This window comes from Ambystoma mexicanum, chromosome 11 (genome assembly GCF_040938575.1).
Source record: "Ambystoma mexicanum isolate Mex_15411 chromosome 11, UKY_AmexF1_1, whole genome shotgun sequence".
NCBI classification, from domain to species: domain Eukaryota; kingdom Metazoa; phylum Chordata; class Amphibia; order Caudata; family Ambystomatidae; genus Ambystoma; species Ambystoma mexicanum.
In genome coordinates, this window is record NC_090934.1 from 174,388,939 (window position 1) to 174,408,691 (window position 19,753).

Sequence of the window (19,753 nt, forward strand, 5' to 3'; positions counted from 1 at the left end):
ATGATTGATGCTCATGCAGCCTTCAGGAAGGCCATCAAAACCAGGCTATTTGTCTGGATTTCTCTTTCACATCATGCTATGCATTCCTGTATCTGTGCTCTTCCTGTCGCTCACTTACTGTTTGTGCTGTAAAGTAACTTATGAGCCCAAGCATTTTGTAACCAATCTAATTGTATTAAGCATTTCTCCATAGGCCGCACTCCTGTAACCCTCAAGCAAGCTATCGTACATATCCTTATAGCGCCTCGATGCCTGTGGGCTGTAGCGCACTCTACAAATCCAAAAATAAAAATAAATAAATACCATGACATGATAGAGTGGAAAAATGGTAAAGGGAGAAACAGATAGATGTGAATATTGTTTAATTTGAAGCAGTTAATACTGGTGCAAGACAGTTTCCAAACACACTGCATACAATGATCACCCTGCAAAATGTGTCTATTACCACTTTGAAAGTGTAGGCCCTGATTACAAGTTTGACGGTATCCCTCCGGCAAACTGACCTACCGTTTCCACCGCCTGATATCCTGGAATTTCTGGGATATTACAAATGGCGTAAACGGCGGTAAATCCCCATTCCATGGAGTCTGAGAGCACTCCATGGAGAGGATTGCCAGTAATTCCAGCTATTGTTTGCCAGTGGGGGACTGATTTACCTCCAGCTCTTGTACTTTGCCGGTTCGGGATCATTTCTGGTCACAGAATTGCCAGCAGTTGTCCCGGGAATTTTCCAGGACCGGCAAAGTTATAATGACCCACTAAGGAAAAACGGACGTGATGGCTCTGACCGAGAGGATGGAACGTCTGCTGAATCCATGCACACAGTCGGAATGAGAAGATATTTTAGGATATTTTGGAAAAAAGGATACCGATGTAAACTAATTGAACGCTCAGCCTCAACGAAAGCGCAGGCACTGTGTGCATTGCGCAATGCCAGGGCCATCACGTTTGGAAACATACAAAATGAGTACACTAATTAGGCGCAGAGAAATCGGATAAGGCACCCTAGCTTCAGCGTCACGCACGCAGCACCGAGGTAACCGAGCCGTGACATCACAGTGCCGAGATCAGCAGATCGAGGACAAGGATTGGCAGCCACAGAGCGGGCGAAGGGGGTGCACGCCTTCCAACCAGCAGCAAAGACTGCAACATGGCAACACAAATGCATGGGTGCCAACTGCGCCGCCCAGCTCCCGCCACAAGCAGAGCTGGCAGGCCAAGCTGATCTGTCTGAAATGTGGCAACATCCTCAGCAACATGGCTGGAAACACCTGGACAGATGATAGTACAAGAGCACGTGTAACGTTGTAAAAGCTTTGCGACATGGACACTTGCAGGGGCGACATGTTTTGAACACATGGGGCCATAGATGGCAGACGCAGTGCAGAATCCCATGCATTTGGATGAAACTGTTGGGTGGCCATCATTTTTACTCCAGTTAACCAAAATAATGCCGAGTTATGGATGCCCACGAACTTGCTGAAAATCGGTCCGACTAAAACTGAGGAAGTCATGATTAATACCCAGGCAAATGCCTGGGACTCAACATTCTAGACAGAAAAACCTGGCACCTGTCCGACGCCATGGCCAGGGGTGGACTCGGAACCAAAAGAGGCCCTGGAAAGAATGTTCAAGTGGCCCGTATTACACATGAATTTCTTAATGATATGCACATTTTGCTTTTTATCTTTCCAATTTGACTAAGAATGTGTTAAAGTTTTCTTCTAAACTGTCTACACAATAAAAAGAAAAAAGAAAAAAAAAATTACACATGTTCAGCAAAACCCCACCTTTTTGCTATGAGAAAATTAGAAAACAAAACAGGCCCTGGGTGCAGAGGCCTACCGGAAAAATCTCCAGAGTTCCCTATAGGCCAGTCCACCCCTGCCCAGGGTGCAGAGGCCTACCGGGCAATCTCCAGAATTCCCTGTAGCCCAGTCCACCCCTGCTCAGGGTGCAGAGGCCTACCGGCAAATCTCCAGAATTCCCTGTATCCCAGTCCACCCCTAGCCATGGCGGACACTGAAAGATCTTGATATCGATATTGGCACAGAGCTTTCCTTTGTCCTTCATAGTTTCAAGTTCTTACCTATTCCACAACAGGTAATGGCTGGGTTGATTTTGGCAACTCAATCTATTTGTGCCTTCCCTGTAAATAATTGCCTTTTCGGCAGGATAGCTCAGGGGCAACGTGCTCGCCTTGGAAGCAAGAGGACACTGAGCAACACATGTTCGATCCCCGGGTCCGCGCTTAGAACCCTCTGGGTATTAAGTGCGTTATAAATATCCTATCATATCTCCAAACGGTTCAAAATACAGCAGCCAGGATGCTGCTAAAAGATAAAAACAATAAGGTCTTATTTCTCTTGGAAACTGAGAGCTCTGCGTTGGTTGCCGAAAAAAAAATTGAATTTTATGTTAGGGCCCCCATGCCTGGCACATAAGTTGCTTCATGGGTGCCAGACTAACATCTTACTCGAGAGGTTTTATTTATTTATTTATTTATTTATTTATTTATTTATTTGCATTTTTAAAGCGCACAGCTGCCCTCGGGCATCGTGGCGCTGTTACAAGAAAGTTTACTTGGCATGATGAAAATAATGACAACAGAAATGGAGACATGGTTGCAGGCATGGCTACAGTTCCGAGGATACATGGGAACAGTGAGCATGGTACAGTTGTAATTTACAGACATTGTTGCATGCAGTAGTATTATAAGTGAGATTCACTTAAATAGGGTGGTTTTCGGAGCTTTTCTGAAAGCTATGAGGGATGTTTCAGCTCTTAGTTTAGGCGGTAAGGAGTTCCAGGCTTTTGGCGCTAGGACTTCAAAACTTGAGCCGCCAGCTTTAACTCTAGTGAAATTGGGGATTGCGAGTTGGTTAGCGTACAGGTCCCTTTTGGGTCTGAGTGACTGGGCTGGTTTATGCCTGCTGTGTGCGGCGGACATGGCCTTTAAGGCCCTGCCAGCCCTCGCCAAGGTAGGTCCGAGCGAAGCAAGATCCTCGGCAATGACTGCGAGCCATTAAAGGAAATATCCGTCCCACACAGCGGGCATGAACACCATTCGTACCCCAGGGTATAGCCGGGATGCGAATGGCTTGCAGTTTTTTCCTCTGGAGATTCGCGCTGCTTGCGCAGCTGATCTCCCTGAGTAAAATGAAAAAGATGGCCGCCGCCATATGGAAAAGGGACAACGCCTGATTGGTTGGCTCACCCTCCCCAGGTGCAAATTAAAAAATAAACTCATTTGTATACCTAATATTAAAAAGAGGAAACTTGACGGAAGAGCCTTTTCATACCACGCCGTTGCATATTGGGATGGTCTTCCTCTTGAACTCCGCCATAAAGGTAGTTTATCATTGTTCGGAAAAAGACGTAAAACAAGACGATACCACCTGGGACCTGCTTGTTAGGGTCCTGTTCAGACTATTTGGTAGCAGCACTCTGCGTTAGCGTTCCTTCTCTACGGTGCATCGAAGGCTTCCTGCTAAATATGTGAGCTTGATAAAAATAATACATCACCTGAACCCTTCCTGAATGCAGACTGCACTGGTGTGAGTCTCTGGTAATATTTGAGGAAACTTGGAAGACGGTGCCACCCAGCTCGTCAACTTTAGTTCACCTACTCGATCTGACATTATTAACACTGTGACAGTTGTGTAAAATTTTGCAACAATTAAGAGTGATGGTTGTACGAGCACTCAAGCAACCCCGCATCGTCAGTGAGGTGTAGCTTAGGGACCCTGGGCACTGCAAGCTCTGGACCCTTGCTGGGCATACCGATCTTACATAGGGTGACTTATGCAACACTGAAAAGAGATGGATGAAAGGTTTTTAATCAATAATCGCTGGCATTGCACTGGGCAAACCTACAAACTATTGCTCATTAGCTTACTGTGCAATTAGAACAGTGTTAAAACCATATTCCAATGAGGCTTGGTCCCACCCTTAAAGTGGCAGGTCAGCCCAAACTGTTAGGTCACATCCCCTTTGCAGTTGACCACAAGCAACCCCAGAGATGTCTCGGCCTCACTGGGCATCATGAGCAAGGTGTATGTAAATTGGGGTTCTAGCCACAGTATGCATGGTACCCACATTTGTGCGATATTGGGGGTCCCGGATTGATTTATCTTCTTTGAAACCATGGCTGTGTGCCACAAATATTGCACGACCAGAGGCCTTTTCTCCCAGACCGAATTGAGCAAAATACACGAAGTCCATCTGGCAGCCTTACATTTGCTCCTGTAATTCAGAGACCAAATGTACCATAAACGTACTGTGGGAAGAAAGGCTTCAGGAGATATTGTATTTGAAACCATCGTCAGGTGTAAAAATGTGTACTTCTGAAGCGGAAGTAGCTGAGTGGCGAAATGATTAGGTAGAAAGCAAAGGATGTACGTGATTTCTTTGAGAATATTTCCTCAATGCCCATTACATTGATTTATTTTTCTTTATAACTAATTTTTCAGCAAATCAATGCGGGAGGAGACTTCCGCACACACACCCACACCGCCACTGCCTTAATTGATACCTTAACCCACCCCCGACCTACATTGTGTTAAAATGTGTTAAAAATATTCAATGTAATGGGCTTTGTTGAAATATTCTACGATGTAATGGTAGAATACCGAGGGCAAATGTATTGAGCAAATAAGTAATGAAAATACCTGGTATTAAGTATGTTTATTGCTGGAGATTTTTCAGTTACAGAAAACTGTTATTAATGCATGTTACCTTCACCCAACACACTGGTGTTCAGTTTATCGACCTCTGTGATAGAAAGGCTGGATTCAGCCTTGCTAGGACTTAAACCTGTGACTGGTAGGTTGTGTACAACTCTGAGCAATGCTTGACTCACTGACCTGGCCCGAGGCACTATGTGGAGAATCCTGTGGGTCCCCCACTAAAACCTGCCCACTCCTGCCTAAAATCTCCTCCCAGGTGGCCAGGAGTGGGCAGACTCTTCCTGATCCCAATCCTGGGTGTGGTGTACTGCAGGAGAATCGTCTGGGTGGAGTCCATGCCCAGGGTAGTGGGGAGACTTTGCAGGGTGAGACAAAGTATTTCTCCTTGGAGAGGGATACTCTTACCACTGGGTTGAAGGAGGAATTGGCTTATTGCCATTTAGATATATCTCAACCTCCTATTAAGGATGAAAGGATAAACTCCAAGGGTATAATACAACAAAGTTTGGACCTCTAAAATTGAACATTCTCCCCAACGCCGAAAGTATACCAAATTGAATGACGGAAATACATCCTGTTCTACTCTGTCTCTGAAAAGGTTAAACCCTCCAATCCCTCTTCCAGCAATATTAGAGGAAGTAAAATCACTGTTAAAAATAGTAAAGAAGTAGTAAAACAGAATTTCCTTAAAATGGACTGCATGTCCCAGAATCCCTCAGGGACGGTGACGATGAAGAGGCATGCATAGGTAAAGGACAGGCAGGCAGACCTAACAGCCTTTGCCAGGGTTAGGCAACATTAAGGGACTGTACTTGAAGCCAATTGCCCCACCTGAGAGGCATAAAAGGCTGCAGCAGGAAGGAGCAGCAGGAAGGAGCAGTAGAAAGAAGCTGGAGCAGGAGCTGGAAGGTCGGCAGCGGTAGCAGAAGAAGCAGAGCACGAGGCTGGCAGTTCACTAGGATGTGTGACCACAGAAGAGACGGCGGGACGAGAAAAAAGCAGATTTCGCTTGCAGGTTCTGAGCTGGTCCTGTGCTCATAAACTCTGTTTGGCTCTTGGCTGGATTGGAAGAGACTGGGAGAACCTAGCAGTCTTCCCAGGTGAGCCTAATTGCTGTGAGTACAGAGCTCAAGTGGTGAATCCACCCGAGGCCCATGTGCAGAAGCAAACCGAGGCAGGCTGAAGAAAAGAAGACTCTCCGTTGTTGAGGCCAGATTCAAGACACCGGTACTGCAGAGGGGTGTGGGTCCTAAGAGTGCCTGAAGCAGCAGTAGCAGAAGAAAGAAAGTTGGGAGATGGAAGCAGCACGCAACCGCTGTGACTTTGGAGCCGGTGAATGATGCTAAGATCTCCAAATCACAAGAGACTCTGTGCTGGTAACTGTAACCTGCTAAACTATCACTCACATTTGATTAGAAGCAAGTAAAGTTGTTTATAGTAGTGGGAAGTCTACATAACAAAGGGACTTGTATCACACGTTTATTCAGCACAAGTTAAAGTGCTTGCGTAGAAAGAAACCCTTTATTTTCCCATTGTTGGATCTAAATCATTACCAAAATGTTTGCGTGTCTCCTATTAAGAGGGGAGCGTTGCTGGTAATCATTCAAGAAGCAGCAGCTGACTTTCACGAAGCGTTAAAAGACTATTTAACATCAAAGAAAGGTTGCGCGTAAGAAACTGCTTCCCAATCCACGTCTTTAAGTGTAAGGTCATTATCATAGAGGGATTGTGTGTACCTAAATTAGGTTCTAAAGTGAAACCTGACTCTTGTGACATTCAGAACAATTATTTAGCAGTTGTAAAAGTTGCTGAAGTCACGAAAAGAACAAGCCAGTAGACAGATCCTTTCAAAGGTGAAACCAGCCGAATTATGATCTAAACAGTGATGTTTTAAAGTTGTTTAAGTTGTTGTAAACCCAAAGGCCTCTGATACAAGGGTGACAGGGTTATCCAAGGCTGGAATAGTGGCAATTCAGCTTTGGGGTAACTACTGGAAACAATAAGGTGTACATAAAGCTAGGGAAGGGAGCTGGGTGCTTGTTAAAATAACTAATCAACACTCTGTGAAGCTGAGACTGTTGAAGCTGTGAGAGAAAAGCAGTCTAGGAGCTGAGACAGATTCTGGTGGTAGCTGTAAGACAGGCAGAAGAGGCAAAGAGGCTGCCCTTTCTTATGGTATAAGACAGAAGAGTGCCTTGCCTACCTGTAGAGGTTGAAGAGTTGTGTCTAAGTTGCAGTAGAACTGTGGTTGTCTATAATGCTGTCAGAACACTTTATATGGAATGGAGTTGCAGCAGTAGTAAACTGTGAAGTAAAGGAGCCTGCTTTCACAGTATCATTTGTAGAAGGGAGTTGCCAAGTAGAAAGCAACCCCGTTAGAAGGAGCATCCTGACAAGTTATATTAAAGACGCTGCAGAGGTTACGAAAGAAAAATTGTTGTTGAAGCAGAAGTGGTACTTTTGTTTTGAACTTTATCATCTCTATCCTGGAAGGAGGTTATTCAGGATTGCCATTGGTGCTGTTTTCTTTCTGGAACTTGGAAAGAGATCTTTGCAACGACCGAAGAAGGAACTTTTACCATTGGATTTTTGTTGGAGTGAACTTTTGTTTCTTTGGAACTTTTTCAAGAACTGATTTAAAAACTTTACTTTTCTTTGGTAGAAGTTGACCTTGGACATTCCTAGGGAACAAGATCTTCCCAGGACAAGCAGATGTCATCCAAGGCATTGTTTGTTTGGTTATCTTTCATTTATGTTGTTCATGCTTTGGTTTAACTGTTTTGCTTTTTAGTGTGAGGGCCAGTTTTGTGTATGCTAGGAGGTTTTCACTTATTTATTTATTTGTAGAGTGCACCAAGCCTGTGGGCAACAGGGCGCTGGTCACAGAAAGTGCAGTAGCATAGAACATAATGCCAGTACATGGGTAACACCATCATTTTGGGCATCGGGTTACAGGTTATACATTGTTTCAAAGAGGACAAAAAAACATACTCTGGGTTATGCGTCTTGGGAGAAGAGCCAGTTTTTGAGGCTTTTGCGGAATGACCCAAGGGAGGTTTCAGCCCTGAGCCGGGGAGGTAGGGCATTCCAGTGTTTTGCTGCTACTAGGAGGAAACTACGGCCCGCAGTTTTTGTAGTTTGAATTTCGGGATTGAGAGCAGGTGGAAGTAGGAGACTCTCATTGGTCTGTTCAATTGTGTTTTCTTAAATGTATTGGAAAGGTATTTAGGGGGCAGTGTTTGCTAGGCATTTGTGAGGGTGAGGGTTTTGAAATGTATTTGCTCGCCAATTGGGAGGCAATGGGCACTTCTTCTGGCCGTGGAGATATGTTCTTTTTTTGGGATATTCAACGCTGCTCTCACTGCGTTGTTTTGTAATACTCAAAGTTTGTTTATTGCTTGAGGAAGTTCCGGCAACAAGGGCATTAAAATAGTCTAGTCTCGAAATAATAAGGGCTCGAACTAACGTGAGGCAACTGTCAGTGGAGAGGAAATGTCTACTCGCATTTATAAGTTTAGTAGTGTAGGCTGTGGATGAGGATATCGCACGCACATGTCTCGTTAGTGTGAGGGATGCCTCCAGGTATACTCCCACAGTTTTTACTTCTTTAGAGACTGTTATAGCGGTTCCAGCTATGGTGAAGAATGTGTAAGCTTTTTCAAGATTATTTAAAAGGTTCTGAGAACCTATGAGCAGTAGCTGAGTTTTATTTTATCATTGAGGCACAAATGGTCCATTTGGTAGATAGTATTCAGAGAGCTCAAGTGTTGTAGCTGTCCGTGATAGGAATGCGGATTTGGGTATCACCCACATAATTAGTGTAGAAGATACCCAACAAGTCAAGTAAGAGGAGGAGGGCAAGTTTGCCGTTATCCTGAGTTCGTCCATTTGCATTTTCAGATCAAGGAGAGCTGATTCTGTTCCGTGGCCTGGACAGAAGCCAGATTGGTGCAAACCTAAGAGATTGTTAGATTCCAGGTGTTTTCGGATCTGTAGGTACGCTGCTCTATCCAGGATTTTAAGAAGTAAGGGAACCTAGACTTAGATCCACGACTAGAAAGGGAACTCCCTGGTTGAGCAGGCTTCAATTTCTTTGCTATTTTTGTTTAAAATGAAATGTCAAATACTGAGAAAACTACAAGCCGTTGTCCACCTCACATTACTGACCCCTCACAACTACCTGGCCCAGTAATGCCCCCCCCACCTCAGGTAATCTTGCATAATTATTGGTTGTTATTGACATTAGTAGTTTTGTTCTTTTATTTTAAACAGTTATTTGATTTCCTTGTCACTAGTGCAGTCATGAAGATTCTACAACATTTTGTTTTAAAATTTGGACTAACACCCCGCCCCCCTGTTCATGGTGTAGACGGGGGCAAGTGCAGATGTAGACAAAGGACTACTGTGGGATTGATCCATTTGCCCCACTGAAACAGGGGGATCTTCTTCTCTGGTTACATTTCTTTCTGTAGGGGTTTACAACACTCCTGTTGAAAGGTTTCTTAATTGAACACTTTGTAAAGTCTGGGACACTTTTGGTGTTGTACACAAACACGTCTTGCTTTCAAACATTTGTGTTTCTGTTAATTCATTTGTTACTACGCACACCGCTGTTATACACTGCATACCTTTTCTTGCTTTTGTGTCTCAATGCATTTAAATATTACATTAAATATAATTGAGTAACTACACACCCACATTTGTATCGTGGGAAACCACAGAGTACACACGCTCCTATTAATACTATTACTACAACCTACACACAGTTGTGTATCACTACAGCATTTGTTTCATGGTAGACCAAATGTATTGACGTGCACGTCGTCATATTATACATATTTTAATGTGTTTTATGCCGGCATCACTGTATATCCATTTATTGTATAGTACTCACACTTTTGTTGTACGGTTCACTTGGTAAAGGTATTATATCTGTTATGTTGTTCCCTCTGTAAAGCACTCTGTTGCTTCTCAAAGCTAGGTCCACGCTCAATAAATAACATAATAACAACAATAATAATAATAATAATAATAATAATAATAATAATGTAAGCAATTGCCAAACCTGTGTATTAATTTGACACAAACATTTGTTGTTAACAAGCCAACATGCACCATATGTTGATTTCATTTCAAATCATCCTTTTCATATATACAGATGAATTTAACACCCCAAAATCGTTGCAGCTCCTACCGCCAAACTCCCCGACGCTAATAGTGCCGGATCACGAGTTCGGCGGTAATGTTAATCCCCATTCCCCATTGAGCCTGTTCGGGAATGCCCCATTCCCCATTGGGCTCAATGGGGACATTTTTCGCTAATACCGCCGGCGGATTTTCCGCCGGCGGTATGAGCGCGAATTTTCGGCATATTTCCCCCCAGCTCAGAGCTGGGGCGAAATCCGCCGAAGCCCTGATTTGGCGGACCCTTAAATCCGGCGGTAATAGCGCGACCGCCGGATTTAAGGGTTACTGCCAAAGTCGTGATGAGGCCCTCTCTCTCAGAGACTCACACAAACTGTCAGGTACACAATTTCACATCCACTTAAAAGAATATTGTTTGGGTGCTGATGAAACAACACCATAGCCTCTCCCCATGCATTAATATGTCATAGGATAGCAGTACACGGGTGCAGTGATATGGCATTGATACTAGAGGCTTACGTGATCTATGTAGTAATACCATAGGCTCTTCAGAGATGTTCCTGTGAGTTGAACAGCGTGTATTACTACAATGTTATTACTAGAGGTTCCTCTGGATGGTATAGTAGTATCATAGGTTCTTACAAGATATTCCTGTATAGTGAACCACATGGTACAATGCTGCCGTGCCATTAATAGAAGGCGCCGTGGGTCGTGTAGTAACATATGCTCTTACAAGAAGTTCCTGTGTAGTGGTCCACACAGGGGGCAGCGCTGTGGTGTCGTTACTCGACGTCCCTGTGGGCGCTGTAATAGTGTCCTAGGCTCTTTAGAGATGTTCCTTTGTAGTGAGCCACACAGGGTCTATTGCTGCCGTGTTAACAGAGGTGCCTGTGTGTTAGGCGATCCTCTGCACACCGATCCACTGCACACCAGAACACTGCGCACATTTCCCCAACACTTCCCTCCAGGGTTCGAGGCTCATGTGATTCGGTTTATCCAAAGGACCGAAAGCTCCGTACCAGGTACGATTTACGGGCTCGATTGCAGCCCTTCCTGCACTGGCAGTTGCCATGGAGAACATACAGCAGAAGGGGCAGCGTTACACCTCCACGCCGATCATTCACTTGCTCACGTGATCCAGAGTGGCGTTTCCCACGTGACCTTGGTGGACGTCACATGACCCCGAAACGCACAGTATATAAGGCTTGATGCACGGAACACTCATTGCTTCTCAGCTGTCTTCAGACCCTGTTTGGCGCTACGTTTGGATAACTCTACTGGTTTACCTTGATCTTGGAACTCTCTCTTGGACTCCTTCGGATTACCCTTTTGTACCTTTGCTTGGAACTGCTTACCTATTGCTGGATTTCTGACACGACCCTAACTTGTCTTCGGATCATCCCTTGGTACCTTGTTGAACTACTACGTCATTTCCCTTTTTGGGTTCAAGTCACACCTTCAGTCCTACAGGTGGCTTATCCTGCATCTACGCTTGTCTGCGGTCCTCTTGTTCTAGGGACCGCCTCATCTGAGTCTCGAACCTCCCTCCTAGGTTTCCTGTGTTTTCCAAAACACTGGATAGGTAAGACTATTCAGATCCTTTGGTTCTTGTGTTATATTGTAATTGCCTGGTACTTAACCTCGTTCTTTTTGACAGCAGCATCGGTGTTCCAGAGGTTCCGTGGATCCGGGAAGTAACATCTCCCACCTGTGGCCCCAAAGGTCGCACAGCGGGTTTCTTTTAGTTCCCCTGTGCGTCACTTGAGGACGGAGGTTTCAACGGTCTACACGACACTCAAGTCAGAACACTGTGGGTGCTGTAGTAGTAACACAGGATGTTCCTGTGTTGTCAGTCACACAGGGTACGTTACTGCAGTATCATTACTAGAGGTCCCTGTGGCTCTATTGGCTCTTACAAAATGTACCTGTGTAGTCAGACACACACAAGTGCAGTGTAAATACTGGAGGTCCCTGTGGGCAATGTAGTTGTATCATAGGTTCTTGCAAGATGTTCTTGTGTAGTGACCCACACAGGGTACAGTGCTGCAGTGTCATTACTAGGGGTCCTGTTGAATGGAGTAGTAGTGCTGTAGGCTCTTACAAGATGTTCCTGTGTAGTCAAGAACACAGATTACGGTGCTGCCGTATCATTACTTGAGGTTCCTGTGGATTGTGACGAATCCCATGGTATTGTCACTGCTCCCATAGGGGGAGCCCCTTCCCATGCGACCAGGGAGGTGAGGCTGCTACCTGACAGTCCCCCAGGGGGTGGTACTCAGCGGGTAGATCTCATGGGAGGGAAAGCCTCTATGGGACAAGTGATGACCATCTTGGTAGAACGCTGTATCCACCCCCTCCATCTCTGTCACCTCTTTCCCCTTACCCTATGTAGGGCAGAAGACCCCATCCACACAGACCATTCTTGCATGAGGAAGGGTGAGGGCTACCCAGATGGAGTTCATACAACCACTGACATGAGGAATAACTGGCAATGAGGCAAAAGCCTACAGCGGAACCAGCATACGTGGTACAGTCAACTGGAGCTAGAACCAAAGTTAAAAAGGGAAGAAGGACTGTGTGTTTTGTTGGATCCTCCCAGCAGGAGCTGACAGCCAGCTGGAGGCTCGCTGTGGAGAATAGGAAAGGCTGACAGGGAACACTGCGTGTGCTCTGTGAGGCTCTGTTATCCAGGCTGGAGAATCGTAGGCCGGGAGAGACTGGGAGTCGGACCATGTGGTTTGATCGAGAAGCACACGCTGAGAGGGATGAGACGTGAGAAGGCTGCAAGGACACGCAAAGGCCACTGGAAGGTATGCGGAAACCCGCAGCAGGAAGAAGCAGCTCTGCAAAGCCGCCCAATCGAGTTGGTAATACCAGAAAAGGTACTTGGGTTACCACAGCACATGGTAGAGATAAAAGAGAAAAAACGAGGCAGTTGGGGAAGCCTGAAGAACCCCATCTCCCTCATACAAGTACTTGGAAAGAGCCAAAAAAGAGAAATATGAGAAACAGTGCCTGGCAGGTTAGTGAACCAGGCCTGGGTACGACATGTGATAAATCTAAGAGAGGGGTCTGTGACCTGAGCAAAGTCGGGGAAGCCCTGCAAGAGCAGCACATCAGGGTCTGGGACCCTTATGAAGTTGGAGAAGTCCAGCAAGAGCATCACACTGGGGTATGGGACCCATACAAAGACGTGGAAGCCCCACAAGAGCAGCACAGCAGGGTCTGGGACGTTTACAATGTCGCGGAAGCCCTGCAAGAACTGCACACAGGAGTCAAGGAACTATATCATTCGAAGAAGCACACCACCAAGCGACTAGGGCCCATGGCTAGTCTGGGAAGTCCTGCGACAACATAGAGAGACCCACACAAAAGAGAGAAAGAGGTGCGTAAAGTGAAGATAAGGGTTGAGGACCCATTGCCAAAAGAAGAGACATTTTCTGGAACACTAAGATCTACAGTCAAGTCTAGCAAGATAGTGAAACAGACTTGATGTTATATTTGTGAACCGGAGAAAGAGCAGGGGAAGAGACACCCCCCTGATACTTGGGAACTGTGTTTTTGTGAAATAAGACAGATTGTGAAAGAAAAGGGGTGGGGGAGACAATTCCCCATTCATACTGTTGTTTATGTATACATTTGGAGGAGCATCCAACTTCAAGGACTTTTAAGTTAAATAGGAGAACAACTTCTTGTGTTTCCTCAACAAGAACTGAACATTGAATTGGCATCAAGAACGATAGAAGCCTCTTTCTGGATCAAGAAGACTCACAGTTTTTCATTAGTTAATCTAGAATGTAAGGGACAGATTGTTTTGGTCAAAGGACGGTGGACATTTCACTTTATTGACATTCCGTCAGATTCCTAAGTCTTTATGTTGAGGTAGGACAACCCATCTAAGAAATAGGGCAACATAGGTTTTCTTTTTCTTTACTTTTATATATAAAAGTCTTTGCCAACAAGCATGCCACCACTGCGTCAGACTCAACCCTCTGCACCCTTGTGGGATCTATAGGCGTTGTTCCAGTGTAGTCAGCCACACAGGGTGCAATGCTGAACTGTCATTTGTGGAGGACCCTGTGGATTGGGTAGTAGTACTTCAGGCGGTTACAAGATTTTCCCGTGTTGTCCACCAAACAAGAATGCAGTGCTGCAGCATCGTTTCGAGATATCCCTGTGTGCTAAGCTGTTATTTGATGTCCCTGTGTATTCAGCAGCACAAGAGTCAGTACTATAGTTCCTTATGAGATATCAGTTTGGAATCTGAACCTCCGCTATGCAGCAAACAAGGGTAACTCCTCAACCCCCAAGCTCCCATTAGTGTGAAATTACAAAAACCCTTCTCAAAATATTTCTCAAACTATCTTCTAGCGCATAGAAAAGGCACATACATATGTGGGCCTAAAAGTGAAATTTTCACATCATTTTCAAGGAATACCTCACTAAATATAGGGATATTTCCTCAACATGTACGTCCAGAACAGGGCTTTTATGGGATATGAAATTTCGTCAGTACTTACACCCACACAGCGATGCCTAAGACCTAATTTTGAGCTGTCTGACATGTATGTGGAATTACTCATGACAGCTGGCGACGGTGCTAGTGATGGTCTTGAAATATGTCCACCACCTTTACTTGAGATCTACTTTAAATCAAGTTGTGTATTCATCAAAAGACGTAGTATTGATAACGATGTGGTTATAAGAGTACGCAAGTGACCATATTTTATTCTTCTTCTGTGTCTGCAGGTATCTTTATTTACTCTTCTCTGAGGATGATCTGATATCATTGGAGGACTGGGTGTTTAACACCGAAGGGCACCCGCTCCCTGTCAATCACACAAACAAACCTAACAGAAGCGAACAATAGGTGAAAACGTCCCCATCCAATCAATGACATTTTGATGTTAATCCAGAATTGTTGTTCAATGTAAGACATTATCGTTCCGACAGATAAAAAAAACAACATCCTCCTCACAGCTAAAAGGAGATATGTATTAACTTTCATACTAGAAAATTGAAAATACCGTTATCTTAACAAAAAGTAAGGAGACCATTTTTAAAAACTTTCTACACCTTGTTCTATGGCTGTTTTCATGCAAGCTGTAAAAACATCTGAAAACATATTAGAGAACATCATTTTTCCTCCGTTGGTTTTTCTTTCATTCTGCCTTTTATATTGTATTGTATTTTGTTATATTTATGAACCGTTTTCAATATGTGCTTTTTAAAGACATCCACTTTGTAACAAAAAGGAAGGCGCTCCACATAAAACTGGCCTCAACTTTATTTATGCATTGATGTACATTGCAATCTTTAAAATATATTACAAGGTGAAATATTTGAAATTTTCTTTTTTACGAACTAAGTGTTGCACGTTATATAAAAACGGAACTTGTGTACAATCACTGCCTTTTTTGGTTTTATCTTTTATGTTATTTTAAAATCTGTATTAAAATCTCAAAATATAGTTGGAAACGCTAATGTATTTCACCTGCCGAATTGATATATTGCACAAGTGGCTGTGATACATCAAATTGATATAAGTATTGCATAGTCAGTTAAGTGGTACGATTCCGAGATCTCAAATAATCAACAATTTGTCAATGATTCTGCCTTTGCATAGATAAATAAAAAATAAAACTTGGCAACGAAACTTCAAAAAATCCTGGAATAACTGGATTTAATGAAAGCATTATGCGCAATATATTTGTTATATATATTTGTGTTACGAAGACGCTCTGGGCACAGGTAAGTCTTCGTGGTAAGTATTTATTAAGATACAGAATATTAAGGCCCCCACAACACAGAGGACTCCTCTCCTCCCACAAGAGGCTTCAACTGACAAACCCAGAATCTTGAACAAAACATAAACACTCACATAGAGTCTGTGACATCATCAGAACCTGAACTAGTAAACATTCCACTACATAGCTTTCCATGCAGCAGTGATCAACATCATAACACATCTCCCTTTTTTCCAAAGTTTTATACATACGACCCTCGAACCGTACACTTGACCTCTCTTCACTGTAGCCACCCTACTCTTGTTCCAGACCTGACCTCCTTCCACACGTACCGCTCCCTTCATAACAGCAACCACTCTAACTGGATCTGAGTATAATGCATCACCTTTTCTCTTCACCACACCCTTCTTTATTCTCACCCAATCTCCTCGCTCCACATGCAATTCCTTTCTTCCTCTTCTCTTATTTTCTCGCATAACCCACTCACTCTTCTTTCTCTTGAGCGCATTTCTGACGTCATCAATGACTACATCCGACTCCCTGCTCCTCCCTAACCATGGAGGACACGCCATCGAGGAAGCCTTTCGGCCCCTCATAAGTTCGAATGGACACAATCCAGTAGTTGCATGGGGTGCCATGCGCAATGCCCACATTCTGTTTTGGATCGTCACTAATTTATCGAAACCACACTGCTCTCCCATGCGCACACTTTCCATCACACATCTATTTAGTCTTTCCACCACTCCATTGGTCTCAGGATGATAAAGAGATGTCCTCCTATGACTTACCCCACATTTTTTTAAGTATGCAGGAACTATCCCTCCAGTAAATTGTGTTCCATTGTCAGTAAGGACACTCTCAGGTAATCCTTAACTCGCAACGATCTCCTGCAATACCTTCACCATATTCTCTCCCGATATTTCACGCACCACCTTGAAATCTACCCACCTGGAGAATAAATCAACCACCAGTACTACATACCTTCCTCTGCCATACCCTAGGTCAACGGGACCCAAAATATCCATTGCTATATCACACCAGATTTTTGCTGGAACTCCTACATCAATAAGGGGCTGCTTCCTAGCCTCCTCTCCCTTCCCACTCCTGATGCAAAAATGGCATCGTGCAAGATGATTTTCAACTTCCTTGTCGAATCCCGGCCACCAATAATCTGATCTTAATACTCCCTTGGTCTTGGTAATACCAATGTGGCCACTATGAGCCAAGTCGATAATTCTTTTTTGAATACCTGGCGGAGCGACTGCTCTCTCCCACCTGAACAACACGCCATCAATGACAGATAGCTCATCCTTAACTTCCCAATAAGGTCTCTCACCCTCGACCAATTCAGATTTGTTGGTGGCCGGGATTCGACAAGGAAGTTGAAAATCATCTTGCACGATGCCATTTTTGCATCAGGAGTGGGAAGGAAGAGGAGGCTAGGAAGCAGCCCCTTATTGATGTAGGAGTTCCATCAAAAATCTGGTGTGATATAGCAATGGACATTTTGGGTCAGGTCAGTTCAGGAGATCTAAGGTTGTGCATAGACATGCGTGAGCTCAATAAATGTATCATGGTTGATAGGCACCCATTGCCCAACATGTGTGAGATGTTGACCAGGGTCGGGCGAGGGAAGTTTTTTTCAAAATTGGATATGGCGTCAGCCTATCACCAGATTGAGTTGGAGGAGGGGTGTAGGAAGCTTACTGCTTTCATTACTCACGAGGGCGTTTTTCAATTTAGAAGGATGCCTTTTGGTTTGGCATCGGCCTCGTCGGTATTTCAAAAGGTAATGGACCGTTTACTCAGATGTGTGAAGGGGGTGTTTTGTTTCCAGGATGATGTGTTGATCTGTGGAGAAACACTTGAAGAACACGACAACAGATTATTCGAAGTTTTGAGAATTTTTGAAGAAAGGGGAATCACATTAAGGCAGGAAAAGTGTAAATTTGCCCTTTCAAAGGTAGATTACTTAGGCCACGAGGTTTCTCATGAAGGGGTAAAACCCAAAGAGGGCATTGTAAATTCGATAAAGGTAATTGAGAAGCCAACTAACAAAAGTGAACTACGTTCATTTTTAGGCATGACAGAAAAATAAAGCTCTGGGTTCCCAATGATGACTCTGACATCTCTTGATGTTATCGTTGTTCCTTTAATGAGGTTCCAGTACATCTTTTGTGTTTCTTATGTCAAGTTCATCAGAGCTCAAGGCAAACATGCACCGGCATCCTCCCAGGTAGGCTACATCTCACCAACCCTCTCACTCAGAACCCTCAACCATACAACAACATTCTCACCAGCAAGATTCCATGTCACTCACTCAGCATTCTACTCATTCTGCAAAGACAACATGGAAACCTAAATCACTACATATCTCCCTTCCTTACACAACAACAACAACACCTACCAAAACCTGTCACACTCACAACACACAGTGCACACACACACTCCAATACATGCGCCTACATCTCAACCACAAGAACTATCACCACAGCCGTACAACCTGAAGGCGTCTCCAGTTCGAATGGTATCATAACACATACTAACGATGCCCCTCCCCTTTTCTACCCAGTAAAGGAAGGACACCCAACATTGAAAATTGCACCACTACCAATCTTCAACACCTCAGGTATCTCTCTAACTTCTCTCCTCCTCTACCACACAAAAACATATAACCAATACTAACCTCATAGCCACACCACACAAACAACTCCGAGCTGTGCACCACACACACCAAAGAACAAGGCTGGGCATTCCAAACACCCGAGAGAAACGACACACAACCACAGTGCACACAAAAGTGCCTATATCGCCACGCCAATTCGTCACCTGTGTCCTAATGATCCACCATATAGACCAACACTACTAAGAGGAAGCATCATCACACACCTCACATTCACCAACACAAACACACAATACTTGTACTGCCACCCACATCAATCTTCACAGCCAGAACCAACACACAACACTATGCTGTGCACCCAACCTTACACAGAACCAAGTTGGACGTTCCAAGTGAGTGAAACAACATCCAAACAGCACCAACAGTGCAATATTGCCACCCCATATTCGTCACCTGTGTCCTAATGATCCACCATATAGACCAACACTACTAAGAGGAAGCATCATCACACACCTCACATTCACCAACACAAACACACAATACTTGTACTGCCACCCACATCAATCTTCACAGCCAGAACCAACACACAACACTAGTCTTTGTATATTCTCTGGCCCTCATATCCCAAGAAATGCAGCAACAACGCCAGTTTCCTTTCGCTGGAGTAAGAAGTCCCACCAGCTGCCTTCATGTAGTGTAAGAAACCCTTGCGCCATTGAGCCCACAAGATTTTTGCTGGTCCCGGCACTGGCATAAAAGTTGGCAGTCCTGCGATACCTGGTAAACCTGCCATGATGTCAAGAGTGTGAGCTGCTGGTCTATAACCTCCTAAACAGTGGTTGAATTTCAAGTGCCTTCCGATGCTGTGCTAGCTGTCTTCAGATGGAGTCTTGCAAGGTTGAAATTTCTCTTCTGCTGCAGCTTATTTCATACAAAATGCAATGACAAGGTCCTCGCTTCCTCTAGTTGGCACACCTTCTACCACACTGCAGTGGTGCGGTCTATGCTGCTCATCCACTCACGAATCCCTATCAGCACAGCACGCTAACTTCCACTCTTGCGCGCCTACTACTGTCTTCACGGTAACGTGTTCCGCCTGCGCGCCTACTACTGTCTTCACGGTAATGTGTTCCGCCTGCGCGCCTCCTACTGAACTTACGGTAGTACTCTGCGCCGCCGCCGCCCCGGCCTCTCACTGGTTTTCCAAACTTCGTGCTTCCAGTGGACTGGAGAGGATGGTCTCCTCTGGGTGGAGGCAGGTCAAAGCTGCCCACCTTTTCTTGTTGATGTGCTCCGCTCTCCCCGATCCTCGGCGATATACCAAGTACCGTCTCTGGGCCACCAGCCCCTCCTTCCCCCCCCCCCTTTTTTTTTTTTCGGAAACTTAGTCCGGTCGCGGCGATCCCGCCTGTGGAAGGATGGTTGCTTCGAGGGGCACAATCGCGCAACTACGGCGCCACTGAAGAGCACAGTGGGGCAACCAACTCGTCGCTCGTCAGTGCATACGGGCAGCGCAGCACTTACTTGGAAACATCACTCACTGGATCCGA

The 19,753-nt window shown here is 44.8% G+C and overlaps 1 protein-coding gene across 3 annotated transcripts in view; it reads left to right on the plus strand.

Moving 5' to 3' along the window:
- Positions 1 to 15,499, plus strand: part of MAN1C1 (mannosidase alpha class 1C member 1) — a 321,546-nt gene extending 306,047 nt beyond the window's left edge. For 2 of the 3 annotated variants that reach the window (XM_069622732.1, XM_069622733.1), the window contains one exon: positions 14,583 to 15,499. In XM_069622732.1, the coding sequence (XP_069478833.1) occupies positions 14,583 to 14,703 (121 nt within the window). In that variant the 3' untranslated portion in view covers positions 14,704 to 15,499. The remainder of the gene's footprint in view (positions 1 to 14,582) is intronic. The other variant, XM_069622734.1, reaches the window with a different exon arrangement.
- The last annotated feature ends 4,254 nt before the right edge of the window (positions 15,500 to 19,753 follow it).